General features: G+C 41.2%; 1 pseudogene and 2 gene segments (V, D, J or C); all 3 read right to left on the bottom strand.

Annotated features, from left to right (window-relative positions):
• Positions 1 to 6,955: 6,955 nt before the first annotated feature.
• LOC127195383 (immunoglobulin heavy variable 2-5-like) lies at positions 6,956 to 7,407 on the bottom strand (annotated as a pseudogene).
• A 2,016-nt stretch (positions 7,408 to 9,423) lies between these two features.
• LOC127195459 (Ig heavy chain V region 186-1-like) lies at positions 9,424 to 11,955 on the bottom strand. The segment is given in 2 exon segments: positions 9,424 to 9,752; positions 11,859 to 11,955. Coding segments are annotated over 2 exon segments (426 nt in total).
• A 5,715-nt stretch (positions 11,956 to 17,670) lies between these two features.
• Positions 17,671 to 18,171, bottom strand: LOC127194969 (immunoglobulin heavy variable 2-5-like). The segment is given in 2 exon segments: positions 17,671 to 18,004; positions 18,091 to 18,171. Coding segments are annotated over 2 exon segments (366 nt in total).
• Positions 18,172 to 18,388: the final 217 nt, after the last annotated feature.

An 18,388-nucleotide genomic window follows, 5' to 3' on the forward strand; every position in this document is an offset into this window, starting at 1 on the left:
TCTCCCATGCTCATGGATTAGTAAGATTAACCTATAAAACTGGCCATCTTACCAAGAGCAATCTACAGATTCAGTGCAATCCCCGCCAAAATAGCAACAAAATTATCTACAGATTTTAGTTTAAAAGAACAATTTTCAACTTCATAAATATAGACAAAAAAAGCCAAGATTTGCTACATAAAAATTCTATACAATAAAAGAACTTCTGCAGGTACCTCTATCCCTGATTTCAAACTTTATCACAGGGCAATAGTAATAGAAACTACATGTACTGACATAGAAACAAACTAGTTAATTAATAGAATTGAATTAAAGGCCAAGAAATAAACACACACACACAGCAATGGACTCTTGACTTTTAACAAAGAAGCCAATACCATGAACTGGGAGCAAAGCATCTTCAACAAATGGTGCTGCACTAACTGAATGTGTACATGCAGATAATGCAAATAGTTCCATATTTATTACAATACATAAAACTCAATTGCAAGTGGATCGAAGGCCTCAGCAGACCACAGGGAGCCTTTTGGAAGGGGTAGAGTAAATAGAAGGACTCAGAGGGGAAAAGAACTCTACAAGACCAACAAGTCAAATACCCTGACCTCAGGGTTGCTTACGAAGACTGGAGCACCAACAAAGCACTATGCATCGACTGGATCTAGGCCTCTACATATACATAACATATGGGCAGTTTAGTCATCACATGGGTCCACCAGTAAGGCTGCTTCTGTCATGAACTCAGTTGCCTCTTTCTGATCAGGAGCACCCTGACATGACTTCCTCACCAAGCCTCAGAGTAAGAGAATATGCTCAGTCCTGATGCAAATTAGTTGCCTTCTCTGGGTTGGGAAACTCCCATTTTTGGCACATTAGGGGACATATGGGGAAGAGGAGGGAGGGTGGGACCATGTGGAGAGTAGGATGATGGAGAAATTCAGAATGTAATGTGAATAAATATTTAAAAACACTTAGCTAACATGAACAGAAGTTGCTTTTATAATAAATACATGAATTGATGAAAGAAAGAAAGAAAGAAAGAAAGAAAGAAAGAAAGAAAGAAAGAAAGAAAAGGAAGGGAGGGAGAGGTTAGAGATATCAGACAAGTGACTTCATATCACACATGACATCTCTAGAATAAGAAGAAACAAGTACACTCTTTATTAGGAATGTGCCTTGTACCCCTGATATCTCCAAACCTTTTAACATGAAGTTGGATTTTGTCAAATGCTTTTTCAGCATCTAAGGAAATGATCACGTGAGGTTTTTTTCTTCAGTTGTGTATATGGTAGATTACATTGATGGATTTCATATAATGAGCCACCCCTGAATGCCTAGAATGAAGCCTACTTGGTCAAGTTGACATTTTTATGTGTTCTTCGATTTTGTTTGTGAATATTTTATTGAGCATTTTTGTATCACTGTTCATAAGTGAAATTAGACTGAAATATTCTTTTTGTGGGGGACTTTGTGTGGTTTAGGTATCAAGGTGACTGTGGTCTCATAGAATGAGATCGGTAATGTTTCTTCTGGTTCTATTTAGTGTAATAGTGTGAGGAGTATTGGTTTTAGCTCTTCTTTGAATGTCTGCTAGAATTCTGCACTGAATCTATTTGGCCTGGGCTTTTTGGTTTGGCAGACTTTTGGTGAATGTTTCTATATCCTTAGGGAATGTAAAACTATTTAATTTGTTTACCTGGTCATGATTCAACTTTGGCAAGTGGAATATTTCAAGGAAATTGTCCATTTCATTAAGATTTTCATATTTTGTGGTAAATAGGCTTTTGAAATAAGATCTAATGATTCTTTGGATTACTTCCTATCTGTTATTGTGTCCCCCTTTACATTTCTCATTTTCTTGATTTGTAAAGTGTCTCTCTGCCTTTTCTGAATTTGTCTAAGGGCTTGTCTATCTTGTTGATTTTCTCAAAGGACCAGCTCTTTGAATTAGTCTCTTTGTTTCTAATTTGTTGATTTCCTCCCTGAGTTTCATTATTTCCAGCCACCTACTCCTTTTGTGTATCTTTGCTTCCTTTCATTTTAGAGCTTTTAGGTGTATTTTTATATAGATAGTACGGAAACTCTCCAATTTGTTTATGAAGGCACTTGGTGCTATGAACTTTCCCATTAGCCCTGCTTACAATGAGTCCCATAAGTTTGGGTATGTTGTGCCTTCATTTTCATTGAATTTTAGGAAGTCTTTAATTTCTTTCATTATTTCTTTCCTCACACAGTTGTCCTTGAGTAGAGAGTTGTTCAGTTCCCATGCATCTGTAGGCCTTTTGGTATTTCTGTTGTTGTTGAGGTCCAGCTTTAATCCATCGTCATTTGATAAAATACAATGAATTATTTCAATCCTCTTGTATCTGTTGAGGTTTGCTTTGACTATAAGGTCAGTTTTGGAGAAGGTTCTGTGAGATGCTGAGAATTTATATTCCTTTGTGTTAGAATGAATATATCTGTAGATGTTGGTTAGGTCCATCTGTTATTGTCATTATTTCTCTGTTTAGTTTCTGTTTTGTTGACCTGTCTTTTGGCAATTGTGGGTGTTGAAGTCTCTCACTAATAATGTGTGGGGATTTATATATGCTTAAAGCTTTATCACAGTTTCTTTTATAAATACGAGTGCCCTTGCATTTGAGGCAAATATGTTCAGAATTGAGATGTCATCTTCGTGGAATTTTCTTCTGATAAGTATGATAAATGTTGGTTGAAAGTCTGGTTTGTTAGTTATTAGAATGGATACTTCAGCTTGCTTCTTTGGTACTTTTTCGTTTTTAATTTTTTAATTTTATTTTATTAATTTATTCTTATTACATCTCAATGCTTATCCCATCCCTTGTACCCTCCCATCCCTCCCTCCCTCCCATTTTCCCCTTACTTCCCTCCCCTATGACTGTGACTGAGGGGGACTTCTCCCCCCCCCCCTTTATATGCTCATAGGGTATCAAGTCTCTTCTTGGTAGCCTGCCATCCTTCCTCTGAGTGCCACCAGGTCTCCCCATCCAGTGGACATGGTCAAATATGAGGCACCAGAGTACATGTGAAAGTCATGCCCCACTCTCCACTCACCTGTGGAGAATGTCCTGTCCATTGGCTACATCTTGAAAAACTATTTCCAGCCCTTTGCTCTCAGGCAATGTCTATCTTTGTGGCTGAGGTTTGTTTCTTGCATGATTCTTATTTATGCATCCACTCTGTTAGTCTGTGTCTCTTTATTCGATTTTGGGTCCATTGATGTTGAGAGATATTAATGACCAGTGACTTTTCCTTTTATTTTGATGATGGTTCTGGTGGTGTGTTTGTGTTCTTGTATTCTTGTTTTGCTGTAATGACATTATTTATATCCTGTAGGGTGGGTGGTTGTAGTTAACCTCCTCAAATGGGAGTTTTCTTTCGAATACCTTATGCAAGGTGGGGTTTGTGTAGAGATATTGTTTAAATTTGGTTCTTTTGTGGAATATCTTGGTTTTTTTTTCCATCTACAGTTATTTAAAGTTCTGCTGGGTTTTGTCATGTGGAATGGCATGTGTGGTTTCTTAGGACTTGGGAAATCTCTGCCTAGGCCCTTCTGGTTTTGAAGGTCTCTGCAGAGAAGTCAGGTGTGATTCTGATAGGTTTAACTCGACTTTGTATCTAACATCCATCTATCCATGTTCTGTGTGTTTCAGTGGTAACTTGTCCTCTAGGTGACTCCATTCTTCCTGTGTTCTGGGGATGACCTCACACTACCATGAACTTCACATGCCAGCAGTTTCCAGAAATTCACACCTAGTAGATTAAATACAATCAGCACCCAATGTTCCCCTGAGATAAAAAATTTTTCCTCATGATTTATCCTCAACCCAACCTACCTAAAGGCCAACATTCCTGTGACCCACAAGCCCCACTTATGTTTTTCCCTTTATAAACCCATTACCGTTGACACTCTGGGTCACTTTCCTACCCTGCTGCTTCGGGAAGGTTTATGGTCCTAGCTCAAGCCTTTAATAAAGGACCCAGTGAGTATTGCATCAGTATTGAGTCTTGGTGGTCTTGTGGGGGTCTTGTGACCAGGGAACAACAACACAAACAACATGCATACACACACACACACACACACACACACACACACACACACACACACTCCATATGCCATTTTGTTAAATTTTGCAATGTGAAAGATAGGACTTTTAGGAAGTGGCTATGATCACGGCAGCTCCAGTGCTTCCTCTGAGGTCAATGTCATGGTGAAAGGGAATTTCAAACCCCTTTATGCTATTGTAATTATGACGCACTGTCATTTGAAAATGACAAATGTCCTTGTTCTTGTCAAATAGTGGAAACTTACACATTCTCCTTTAAGAATGATGTGCCACTTCACTTGAATCACTGTAATTAACTCCCTGCATTGTATTATATAGTCAATAAAATGATGCAAGCAGGTATTGTAGAGAAGAGTGAGGTTGTCGATATAAATGACTAAAATGTTAAAGCAGTTCAGGACCTGGTTGACTCTTAGAAGCTGAACAGATTTGAACTTGATGTGAAACAAGCCTGTATTTCCAAGAAAGGCTAATTAGTAAAAACTGTACTTTGAGGAAATAAAAATGGAACAACCATGGGAAAAGTCTGAATCATAGAGATCTGCAATGGGAAAGACACCAGAATCAGAGCAGAGAAATCACCTTAAAGAACATCCTGATGATGTCATGTAGGACTGTGAGCAACAAGCTGATGGAAACTGGACTGTCTTCTGTGTTCTTAGTAGCAGAGACATGTCTGATTGTGTCTATGCATGAGGACATCTGGACAGGAGCACTTTCCTATGATGACTCTGCACATGTTCTGAGAAACTGTCTGGGAAGTGAAACAAGTAGAAAGTGACATAGATTCCTTCCTGATTATTGACTGAGCAGGGAGACAAAGCTGATAGGAGACTAAATTAATACTCTAATAGGTAACAGACCAAAAATTGTTGGGGAATTTCAAGCCGGTTTGTAGATTGACATGCCAGAATCATAAAATAAACACATTTTCTCTTTCCAAAATGTCCAGGTTTATTGATTGAAATGAAATACATAAGTTTGGGGCTATGGGTAGGTGTGGGGGGCACAGGTTTCCAATGTATCTTACTTAACTTTTCCTTTGAAAAATTTGTTTTTAAGCAATATATTCTGATCAAAATTTTTACCGTACAACTTCCCCTATATCCCTCTCAGCTACAGCTAACTGAACTCCAGTCCTATTATTTCTTTCAGTCTCTTACTAAAAGAACACAAAAAACCTCAAGAAACTTTTTCTCCTTCTCTCTTTCTCTATCTCTCTCTGTATCATTCTATCTCTCTGTCATTCTCCATCTTTCTCTGTCTCTCTGTCTCTGTATCTCTCTCTGTCTCTGCTGTCTCTCTCTGTCTCTCTCCATCTCTCTCTTTCTCTCTCCCTCCCTCTCTCTCTCTCTCTCCCACACACACACACAAACACACACACACACACAAACAATCTCACAAAAACACAAAATTGAAAACCAAACTATACCAATAAAAAAAGAGAGAAAAAAAAAGAAAAAAAGAGAGAGAAAATGCTTAAAGAAATAACATGAATGAAAAATTCTTTAATACTTCATGTGTCAGTTTCTGTGGGTCCTGGGCATGGTGTCCACTCTAAAATGTGGAAAAAGCCAATAAGATTCCGTGGAGAAAACTAAGTTTTCCTTTTCAGGTGGATACCAATTGAAGTTAGCTTCTTGGTTTGGGGTAAGAGCAGGTGTCCATTTCTCACACTCAGCACTGGGGGCCCATTTGGCTGGGACCTATGCAAATTTTGTGTTTGCTCCCATAGTATCTGTGAGTTCATTTGTGAATCAGTCCTGTTGTGTTTTGTGGAGAATGCTTCCAAGAAGCTATCTACCACCTCTGGATCTTACAAACTTTCCAATACCTCTTCTGCATCAGTCCCTGAGTCCTGAAGGGAAGGTTTGATGAAGACAACCTATTTAGGACTCAGTGACATTTCTCTCACTCTCTACACCTTGTCTGTCCATGTGATGTTCACTATATTAGCTCCAATCTACAGCAAGATGCTGTTCTAATAATGGCTGGGTGAAGCAATGATTTATTAGTAGTTATGTCGTTAGAAATCATTTTATTGCTATGTTCCTCCAGCAGAACAATAGTATGTGGGTTTCTGCCCAAGAGCCATGGCCTACAAGTCTCAGGTTCTGAGCAATCATAGAAGTTTAGGCATGGGTTCCATCTCATAGCAGTGAATCCTAAATCGATCAGAAAATAGTTTATTATCCCATGTTAGTGGCATAATTGTACCAGCCTATCTCACAAGTCATCATTATAGGTGATAGGGTTGGTAGCTATGTTAGGTATTAATGTTCTCCTCTGAAAGCATGCAGAGTACTGCCCAGTATTATGAGTGCTAACAAGTATAGGTGAAACCACTATTTACCCACTAACTCAATATCTTCAAATTCAGTGAGATATATTAGTGTTATCTGGAGCAATAGGGCATTACCAGCATTTATATAAAAAAAAAAAACATAGACCTGAAAGTAGCCTGAGATACTTCAGAGATTCCCTGGAGTAACATTGTCCAATAGTGCTTCTCCAGTAACGCCCATCTTCTCCTAATCCAACGTTTGCAGTACATGGTCATTAAAAGAATTTGGAATCTTCTGCTGTGGAGATTTGAGAGGAAATTCTGAGTAGAACCATAGCATTGAAACACCTTGTTTAGGTAACAGACATCCTTCATCTTTATAAAAATAAACATAGCTGGCCCCTATTGTGCCAACTTTAAGGGGGCCTCAATTGTATAACAGGAAGTCATAGCTCTGAAGCTCAGAGCGAAGAGGAAACCCCACATGCTAGCAGGAAATGTGTGCCCCTCCAACCTCCTGAATTGTAAGAGGAAGACACAGAGCTGAGAATCGGCCAGAAATACTGTACAGCTGCTACCTGAGGCTGTGTCAATGTGCTCTCTGAGCATAGTAGTAGGTGGGAGTATCTGCAGTTTCCACACTGGTGATCTTGAGGGATACGTGGTTGTTGGAGGTGTCCTTGGAGATTGTGAGCCAGTTTTTCATGGACAGGTTGTAGTGTTTATCATCATTCCACCAAATGTTAGCCAGCCACTCCAGAACCTTCCCTGAGGGCTGACGAATCCAGCCCACACCTATCTTAGAAGTGTTCAAGGAAAACCCAGAGAAAGTGCAGGTCAGACTGAGGGTCTGGGAGGGCTGCAAGAGCCCAGGGCCAGACTCTTTCAGGGTAACCTAGGACAGGACATCTGTGGAGAAAAGGAAAAATCAGAAGGTAAGGTTAGAATAGGGTGAGGATATGGAAGGTCCTCCCTTAGAAAGCCTTGGCACTCACATGCAGGCACAAGCAGCAGCAGGAATGAGGAAGTTAGCCTGTCCATGGCTGCACACCAGTTAGTACTCAGCTCCAGTTTTGGCTTTTCAACCCAGGGTTGGATGGGGCCAGGAAAGATTTGCATTTCCTCAACACTTGTTGGCTCTGATGGTGGATTTACATCTTAGGACCCAGGAGGAGCTAGTCTGTGATGAGGAACACAGGAGTCCTCAGGGGAGTTCACCTCTGCTCCCATTGTTGGCTGTTTAGGGCAGAGAAACACTTCCCTGACAAACTTCCTCACTTGCATACTTTGTAAACTGTGTACTTTGCAGGAAAGTGTCCAGGCTGCTGCTGAGGAGCTCCAGAAAGCAGGCCTGGCTGCTTCAAGGTTGGCACTAGGGCTCCCCATACATCTTTCCCTGGGTACCCCTTTTTAGCTCTCCAGCTCCCCAGGTTGCCACACCCTGTGGTCCCTGAAAGGGGTGCTCTGGTCTTTTGATTGTGCTGCCTGCCTCTCTACACCTCCAGGCAGCAACACCTCAGGACTTCAGATGACCTGAGGCCAAATCTTCACATTCCTGGGGCCTGAGATCAGATGCCTAAAGAAACTGAGAAGCTGAGCCCTTGGAAAAGGCAGCAGCACCTGAGGCCTCAGTTATGGCTGCAGCTGACAGGGAACTCACAGGGAGGAGCCATGTTTAACTGGAGATAACCTCAGAGCTCCATCAGTGCCATCTTTGTGGCAACAATGTATAAACTAGCTATTCTTCCAAGGCTGGGAGCTTTACATAGTCAGATATTTGTTGGTTGATCCCACAAATTTATGCCTTTATTGCATCAGTGAACTTACAAAGATCACCATTGTAGATTTAAGAGTCTGTTGCTGGGCTAATATTTGTCTTTCTCCTTTACAATCATGCAGAGTAACTGCTACTGTGATACATCAAGGGAGAGAATACAGAATTCCATGAGGGAAGGAAAAACTGTGCCTCTTCTTGATAAATTCAGCCTGCCCCATATGAATTTGGCCCTATGAACATTCATGGACCCATCAATTCAAATTTAAAAGTACACAATGTTCACATCAGATATAACTTAAAATGAAGTTAATTATTATAACACAAAGGGAGACTTCGTTTTGCCTAAAAGGACACATGAAAATGAAAAAATATGATGTTTCCCTTGAATACCAAACGTAAATTACTTCACTTATAGTTTCAGAAAACACTATGATTTATAACACCAATGGGTGGTGACTGTGCAAAGGTGGCTAGCTCTCAAAGGCTTGGTATTAGAGAGGAGTGGACTATTTGTTTTTTTCTGGACAGGAGGGAACTAACAACCTGTGATTTGAAAAACATTTTTCAGCAGTAAATTTCAAGGATTCACTCTTGGACTATTTAGACATCCAAGACCCTTTGTGAAGATCTCCTCTTAATGCAGTGTGAAGTACCTGGAAACTTGTTAATAACTTCTCTAGCAGGTATCATACAAGTCACTGAATCAAGGTGTTGCAGCCACTTAACAGATGCCTTTCTAGTACAAGGTACATTTGCATTCAATTCAGAAGCCAGAACTGGAAGATTCTCCTGCAAACTGATCAACCAATGCTATGAGGAGCCTCAGTTTACCCTGTGTGTTAGAATTGATCTCTAGCATCCTGGCAAACGGATCTGAGTAAGAGAAGCCTCACTTGGCCTCTGCCAAGTGCCTAGATGAAACCTGGGCCACCATTGTGACCCGCCTTGGTTTACCCTGTGTGCTGGATCTGGTCTCTATCAATGCATCTTCATTGATTTCCCTGTTTTATTGTTTTACTAAAGAAGAAACATGTCAATGGAGGTGGTCACTGGTGAAGAGGTCGAAAGGTCTGGTGTGCTGTAGAGGCATCCTAAACCAACATCACTTTACTCATAGATGTCCTTTTACAAAGTTGACAAAGACACTATAGCACTGTGAGGAGGAAGAAGAAAAAAAGGGAATGCTCAAAATGATTATTTCTGAACAAGTCTCCAGGCTAATCTTCTCTGTCATCTTATTCTCAGGGCAGCTTCCTGCTCCTCCAGTGTTTCTGACAGACTCAGGATGTGGTTGCAACACTGTGTCTTGCACAGTAATAGACTGCAGAGTCCTCAGATGTCAGGCTGCTGAGCTCCATGTAGGCTGTGCTGGAGGATGTGTCTGCAGTCAGTGTGGCCTTGCCCTGGAACTTCTGATTGTAGTTAGTACCACCATATTCAGGATCAATCCTTCCAATCCACTCCAGGCCTTGTCCTGGCTTCTGCTTCACCCAGTGCATATAGTAGTCTGTGAAGGTGTAGCCAGAAGCCTTGCAGGACAACTTAACTGAGGACCCAGGTCTCCTCAGCTCATCCCCAGACTGCTGCAGCTGGACCTGGGAGTGGACACCTGTGGAGCAAAAGACAGAGTAGAGTGGATGTCAATGTCACCTTAGTCCCTGTCACCTCTTCAGAAACGGAGCTGGTGAGCCAATTACCTGCAGTTACTGACAGGAGGAGGAGGAGGATCAAGCTCCATTCCATCCTTAGAGATGGTATGTTCACTGACTGTGGAAAGGACACAGACCAGATGTTCTTTTTGAAGTGTGGACATCTCTGTATTTAACCAACATAGACTCAAGTAATTTGCATATTCATGAGCATGGTCCTTGTTATATAAGACCCTAGGTCAGCTGGAGAAGAAGGAGGTACACATACCTGGGTCAGGCAGCTGATGCTGAAGTTCAAGACCAAATCCTCTGTGTAAACACATTCCATACCCCTCACTTCTTTCACATATTTGCAATCAACCTTTGTATGAGAGGGTGACATCATTGACTCACCTGTTCCTGAGTACTCTGCCAATCATTCTCAGCACATTGACCAGTCATGAATGTCTGTATCACCCAGTACACACTGCACACTGAGACATGAGAGCTACACTAATCTACTTGGTATAAACAAAAATATTTATAAGGTAGCTTGACAACATAACCATTAGCGGTACATCTCTCATCAACTAGGGCATATTTCATCTCTAGTGATGGACTTTTGACCAGGTGCACCTGGGAAAAAATCTTTCCTATGATTCAGGCCACAAATCTAATTAGAAAGAAGTTGGTTGCTACATAACATTCAGACACTAATCGGTACATTTTACCTGAAGGCTGATGTTGTAGACTTCAAGGCCTGGTGCTCCATGAGATCACTGATGTCTTTGCTCTTCCTTCAATCTACACAGCACCTTCCTGCATTAGGAAACCTAGCCAACACGGAGAATTACAGATCAGGTAGGTTTTTCTGTGTCCTACAATCAAAGACCTTAGCTAACAATTGAATTGCAAATGAAAGGAATTCTAATGTTCTAATTTTGCCTCAAGAAGAAGATGATAATCAATAATACAAATGACACCATTCTTGTCATGAAAGAATAATCCTCTCTCACCCTTAATGGGACTGTTGTTATACTGGAAATCAGTTTGGAGAATTCACTGTGTCCCAGATACATCCCTCTAAGCATATACCCAGTTGACTCTACACATTATAGAAACACATGAACATTCATATTTATTTATATCATGTTATTCATGATCTATTCACAGAAGTATCTGTGTGTATTCACAGTGGATATCTGTCCTGAAATTTTTCTACAGAGTTTGTTTTGCTAGGGCTTGGGATATCCATCTAATGAGTTCAAACCCATGGCCAGGTTTCTGCCTCACCCACAGTCCCATGTAAAAAATGGGGAAGCTATCTGAGTCAAAAATCTTTGAAGGTAACTTTTCATGAAGCTCCAGATATCCTCAGTCCAAACTGAGACTCCCTCAGTTGAACCTAGAAATGAACACCTATAGAGAGGATGCCATGATTTCTTCAGTCTCTGGCTCCCCCTCAGCCCTGCTCTTTGGAATGCACTTTTCTGTAGCTGTTGCCACCAGGTAGAGATGATCCAACTTCATGCTGAGGTGTGAAGTTGTGTGCTCAGAGACTGTGGAAAAGTAGGTACTAATGTGATACTGTTGGTTGTGTGGACATTGCTGTATTTACAACCACAACTAATTTATGAAATCAAGAGGAAGAGTGTTTCTCGAATGAAGACGTGAATTTTTTAGATAGAACTGGTAGAGTTTTTCTCTTAGTAAGTGCATGGTGAGGTTCTGGCATCTGAGGAAATGAATTCAAGCTCCATCATGGCACGCATGCACACAGAACTCTTCCATCCCACTGACAATCCCTTCACCACATCCATGTTACTGATGTGAACCTCACATCAACTTTTCAAGAGACACCTGAAGATCCTCAGTGTCAACCATATTTCTGATGAAGAGAAGGTGCATTGACCATCCTACCCCATCTAGACACATAGAGCTCTTCCATCCCACTGAGAAACCAGTCACCATATCCATGTTCCTTAATGTGAACCACAGTTCAAGTGTTCAAGGACAACTTTCAGGGTCAACCACATTTGTGATGCTGAGAACGTGCATTGACAACCCTGTTTCTACCAGACACTTACTCGGAGCTTTGGAGGCTGCTGTCCATCTCAATCCAATGATCAGCAGGACTGTGATCACCTCTTCTAACAGCTGCAAACTCTGGGACATTTTCCCCATATTGCTTAGGATCCTGAGGCGCTAATATACTTAATAAGTATTTATAAGTATGTCATGAACTTGTATTTCTCTGCAGTCAACATATGCATCTAGTTTGGCCATTGTTGTTCTCAATATGAATGCTTTCTAACAAATAACCTCTTTCAAGATGTAGCATGGAAATGGAATGTGTCTACAATGCCACAGTCTCTGTACATAATGATGTTGCCAATTAGATCCACAGAGGCTGCTTGGAGACATTCACTGACCAACTTCCTTATCTGCTTCAGCTGCTCCTCTACTTATTAGAAAATTGGTAGATACACAGTGCCCCCTGCTGGTCTTGATAACACACTTGTATAATCTCTCACACAGGGACAGCTCACTATGTTTTCTTCTTTGCAATGTACCTATTGATTTTGAGACGATATTTCAACAATGGAAGGTAAGCTCTGCCTCAAACATTGTCTCCATGAACCACAGTACTTTAGCTAGGGTCTATTAGATATAGCAATGGAAGTGACCAGTGATGAAGTAGTGAGTGAACAGACAAAACACTAGAGATAGACAGGAGCTATAAGCTGTCTACAAGGCAGTTTTCCCACCCCTGAAGCTGTACTTGGGGCACAAAATTCAAAACACCACAAAGAGGAACAAATGTGCCACCTACAGATCACTTCCAGTCTGCAGTAAATATTTGCACATCTGAGAAGATATTAGAATTAAGGAAAATGTGTGCCATGATTCACTCTGTTTGCTAATTCAGCATTAGAACCACAGGTGGGCTGTATGGTTGTTAGTAAAGACTTAGCAGTTGTGGTGTTTTCTCTTTGCCATGTACCTATAAAGTTCAACAATGCTGACTGTGTCCTCAGGCAACTCTTGTCTCTCTGGATGTAGCCTCCCCAAGATTACCATCCTCTTATTCATGGAAGGTTGTGACTAATGGTTTCTAGAGTCTTGATATATTTGCTAAGGCTTGGAGAATGACAGCTGTGGAGCTGAATAAACCACTACCAGCTCCAATGTGGTAGTGTAGCCACCATCAATGTATATGACAACATGTGAGTGTCCCTGCATATGAACACATGTAGGAAAATCACGTGATAGAATCCAGCATACCTTCATGTTAAAAGTTTCAGATAGCTCAGGGATACAAGGAACATACCTAAGTACAATAATGGCTATATACAGCAGGTTTATAGCCAACATCAAATTAAATACAGAGAAACTTAAAGCAGTTCCATTAAAACCAGGGACAAGACAAGGTTCCCACTCTCACCATATCTACAATGTAGTACTTGAAACCCTATCTCCAGTAATAAGACAGCTAAATAAATCAAGGGGGAAACAAATGGAAAAGAAGATATCAAAGGATCTCTATTAACAAATGACAGTAAGCATAAGTGATGCAAAAATTCTACCAGAGAATTCCTACATTTGATACAGACCTTCAGCCAAATGGCTGGATTATATTAACTCAAAAAAGTCAGTAGACCTCCTATATACTAATTCCAAAATGCTGAAGAAAATTAGAGAAACAACACCCTTCACAACAGAAACAAATAATACAAAGTACCTTGGTGTGGCTCTCCCTAGGAAACTGAAAGGCCTGTATGACAAGAACTTCTATTCTCTGAAGAAAGAAACTGAAGAAGAAATCGGAAGAAGGAAAGTTCTCCCATGCTCATGGAATGATAGGATTAACAGAAAAAAATGGCCATTTTTCCAAAAAACAATCTACAGATTTAATGCAAGCCCCATTAAGATAGGAATGAAGTTCTCTACAGACCTTAAAAGAACAATATTCAACCTCATATATACAGACAAAAAAAGCCCACATTTGCTAAAACAATTCTAGACAGTAAAAGAGCTTCTGGAGGTATCTCTATCCCTTATTTTCAGTTTTATTACAGAGCAATAGTAATAAAAACTGCATGTACTGGCATAGAAACAAACTGCTTAATCAATGGAATTAAATTAAAGGCCCAGCAATAAATGCACACACCTAGGGACACTTGATTTTTTACAAAGAAACAAAAAAAAATACAATGGAGGCAAAATCATCTTCAAGAAATGTTGCTAGTCTCAATGGATGTCTTCATGTAGAAAATGCAAATACATCCATATTTATTACACTAAAAAACTCAACTGTAAATGGTTCAAAGGCATCAGCAGACCACATGGATCCATTTGGAAGGAGTGGGGAGAATAGAGAGACCTAGAGGGAATAAGAACTCCACAAGAAGACCAACAAAGTCAAATGACCTGGGCTCAAGGGAGGCTTACGGAGACTGTAGCACCAAACAGGCATCATGCATCAAATGGATCTAGGTCCCCTACACATATGTAACAGATGGGCAGTTTAGTCGTCATGTGGGACCCCTAGTAATGGGAGCAGAGGCTGCTTCCAACATAGATTCTGTTTCTGATTCCAATTAGGCATCCTTTGGCATGGCTTCCCTGCCTAGCCTCAGCATAAGAGAATGTTCTCAGTCCTGATGCAACATGGTAGTCTGTGGTGGGTTGTGGCACTCCTCTTTTTTGGCAAGTACAAAAGATATGGGGAAGAGGGAGGGAGTGTGGGACAGTGTGGAGAGTAGTAAGGTGAAGAAGATCAGGAGGCAAAGTGAATATATATAAAAAAACTCTTAGCTAATGTGAAGAGAAATTAACCTAAAACTACCACATGAATGGCATCTGCTAGCAGTTTCTCGACACTCAACTCACACCAGGCCAATTAGACATAACCAACACCAATGTTCCTCTGAGATTAAAAAAAAGAAATCCCCCCTCCCTGTGATTTAGCCTCCTGAAGGTCAACATCCCTGTGACCCACCACCCCCACTTACAGTGTTTTCCTTTACAAATCCATTACCCTTGAATCTCAGGGCCACTGTCCTACCCTGCTGTGTCAGGAAGGTTTGTAGTCCTAGCTCAAGCTCGTAATAAAGGACCCTGTGTGTACTGTATTGATATTGAGTCCTGGTGGTCTTTGGGGTCTTGTGATTAGGGCACAACAACACAAACAAACCGTCATACACACACACCACACACACACACACACACACACACACGTGCACTCCATATGCCATTTAGTTAAATGTGTGAAAGACAGGACTTTTAGGAAGTGGCTATGGTCATGGCAGCTCTACTGCCTCCTCTGACATGAAGGTCATTATGGAAGGTAATTTCAAATCCCTTTATGCTATTGTCATTATGATGCTCTGTCATCTGAGAATGACAAACGTCCTTGTTCTTGTCAACTAGTGGAAATTCACTCAAATCACTGTTTAATTCCCTGTATTGTATTATACAGTCAATAAAGTGAGCAGACATTAATTGTAGAGGAAAGTGAGATTGTTGATATAAATGACTAAAATGTTAAAGCAGATCAGGACCTGGGTGACTCTTAGAAGCTGAACAGTTTTGAACTTGATGCGAAACAATCCTGTATTTCCAAGAAAGGCTAATTAGTAAAAACTGTACTTTGAGGAAATAAAAATAGACCAAGCATAGGAAGAGTCTGAATCTTAAAGGGGAATGGAAAAGACACCAGAATCACAGCAGAAAACTGGCCTGAAAGACTGTCCTGATGATGTCATGTAGGACAGTGATCAATAAGCTGATGGAAACTGAACTGTCTTCTGTGTTGTGAGTCGCAGAAGAAACTTGTCTGACAGTGTCTGTTCCTGAGGACATCTGGATAGGAGCACTTTCCTATGATGACTCTGCACATGTTCTGAGAAAATGTCTGAGCAGTGAAACATATAGAATGTGGCATAGATTCCTACCTGATTATTGTCAGAGCAGGGAGACAAAGGGGATAAGAGACAGAATTAATACTGCAATAGGCAAAAGACCAAAAATTGTTGGGTACTTTCAAGCCAGTTTGTAAATTAACATCTCAGAATCATAAATAAATGCATTTTCTTTTTCCACAGTGTCCAGATTTATTGAGTGAAATTAAAAACACAAGATTGGAGCTATGGGTGGGGCAGGAGGCACAGGCTTCCATGTGTTTTACTTAATTTTTCCATAGTGAAAAATTTGTTTTTAAGCAATATATTCTGATTTCCTGTGCAACTTCTGTTCTATCCCTCTCAGCTGCTGCTAACCCACCACCATTCTTTTATTTCTCTCAGTCTTTTACTAAGAAATATTTTCTCCTTCCCTCTTTCTCTGTCTCTCTCTGTCTCTCTCTGTCTCTCTCTCTCTCTCTCTCTCTCTCTCTCTCTCTCTCTCTCTCTCTCTCACACACACACACACACACACACAAACACACACAATCTCACAAAAACACAAAATTGGAGACCAAAAAATACCAACAAAGAGAGAGAGACAGAAATGCCAAAAGAAATTAACATGAATGAAAAACTCTTCAAATACTCCATATGTCTGTTTTCTGTTGCTGCTGGGCATGGTGTCTACCCTAAAATGTGGATAGTATAGCCAGTGAGACTCCATGGGAGAAAACTAAGTTTTCCTCTGCAGGTGGGTATCAATTGAAGTTAGCTTCTTGGTTAGGGGTAAGAATAGGTATCCATTTCTCACTCTCAGCCCTGGGGTCCCATTTGGCTTGGACCTCTGCAAGTTCTGTGTTTGCTTCCACAGTATCTGTGACTTCATATGAGCATCAGTCCTGTTGTGTTTGGAAGATAATGCTTCCTTGAAGTCATCCATCACCTCTGGCTCTTACAAACTTTGCAACTCGTCTTCTGCATCAGTTTTTGAGTCCTGAGGGGAAGATTTGATGAGGACAACTGATTCAGGACTGAATGTTCCAGTATCTCTCACTCTCTACACATTGTCTGTCCACTTGTGTTTCCCTATGTTACCTTCTACCTACAAAACCTGTTCTAACAATGGATAGGTGAGGCATGGTTTATAAGTAGTTATGTCATTAGGAATCATTTTATTGCTATGTTCCTTCAGCAGAACAATAGCATCTAGGTTTCCCCTCAAGGGCCATGGCCTATCCAGTCTCAGGTTCTGAGCCACCATAGCAGTTTAGGCATAGGTTTCACCTCATGGAGTGAACTCGCAATCAATAAGAGAATAATTGATTACCCCCATGTTTGTGGCACAAATGCACCAGCCTATCACACAAGTCGTCATTATAGGTGGCAGGGTTTGTAGCTATGTTAGTAATTAATGTTCTCCTATGAAAGCTTGCAAAGTACTGCCCAGTATTATGAATGCTAACCAGTATAGGTAAAACCACTATTTACCCACTAACTCAACATCTCCAAATTCAGTGAGATGTAAAAGTATTATCTGGAGCAATAGTGTGTTACCAGCATTTATGTAGAAAAAACACTGGCTTTGTCAAATAGCCTGAGATACTTCAGAGATTCCCAGGAGTAGCATTGTCCACTGTTGCTTCTCCAGTAATGTCCATCTCTCCCAATCCAGTTGTTTGCTGTACAGGGTCATTAAAATAATTTGGATCTTCTGTTGTGGGGATTTGAGACAAAAGACTGAGTAGAATCAGAGCACTCAACCACTTGGTTTAGGTAACAGACAAGCTTCATCTTTATAAAAATAAACATGGATGGCCCCTATTGTGCCAACTTAGAGGAGGTTTCAATTGCATAACAGGAAGTCATGGCTCTGAAGCTCAGAGTGAAGAGGAAACCCCACAGGCTAGCAGGAAATGTGTGCCCCCTCCAAACATCCTGCATTGTAGAAGGAAGGCACAGAGTTGAGAATGAGGCTGAAATACTGTACAGCTGCTACCTGAGGCTGTGTCAATGTGATCTCCGAGCACAGTAGTAGGTGGCAGTGTCTGCAGTGTCCACACTGGTGATCTTGAGGAATACCTGGTTTTTGGAGGTGTCCTTGGAGATTGTGAGCCGGCTCTTCAGGGATGGGCTGTAGTACTTATCATCATCCCACCAAATATCAGCCAGCCACTCCAGACCCTTCCCTGAGGGCTGACGGATCCAGCCCACACCTATACCAGAAGTGCTCAGTGAAAACCCAGAGAAAGTGCAGGTCAGACTGAGGGTCTGGGAGGGCTGCAAGAGCCCAGGGCCAGACTCTTTCAGGGTAACCTGGGACAGGACATCTGTGGAGAAAAAGAAAAATCAGAAGGTAAGGTTGAAATAGGGTGAGGATATGGAAGGTCCTCCCTTAGAAAGCCTTGGCACTCACATGCAGGCACAAGCAGCAGCAGGAATGAGGAAGTTAGCCTGTCCATGGCTGCACACCAGTGAGTACCCTGGTCTAGCTTTGGCTTTTCAACCCAGGGTTGGGTGGAGCCAGGAGAGATTTGCATTTCCTCAACAGGGGCTGGCTCTGATGCTGGACTTTTAAGTCTTAGGACTGAGGAGGAGCCAGTCTGTGATGAGAAGCACAGGAGCCCTCAGGGGAGCTCACCTCTGCTCCATTGTTGGCTATGCAGGGCAGGGAAAGACTTCCCTCACAGACTCTCTTAGTTTTTGTTTCTTTT

Source organism: Acomys russatus, chromosome 1 (genome assembly GCF_903995435.1).
Source record: "Acomys russatus chromosome 1, mAcoRus1.1, whole genome shotgun sequence".
Lineage (NCBI taxonomy): Eukaryota > Metazoa > Chordata > Mammalia > Rodentia > Muridae > Acomys > Acomys russatus.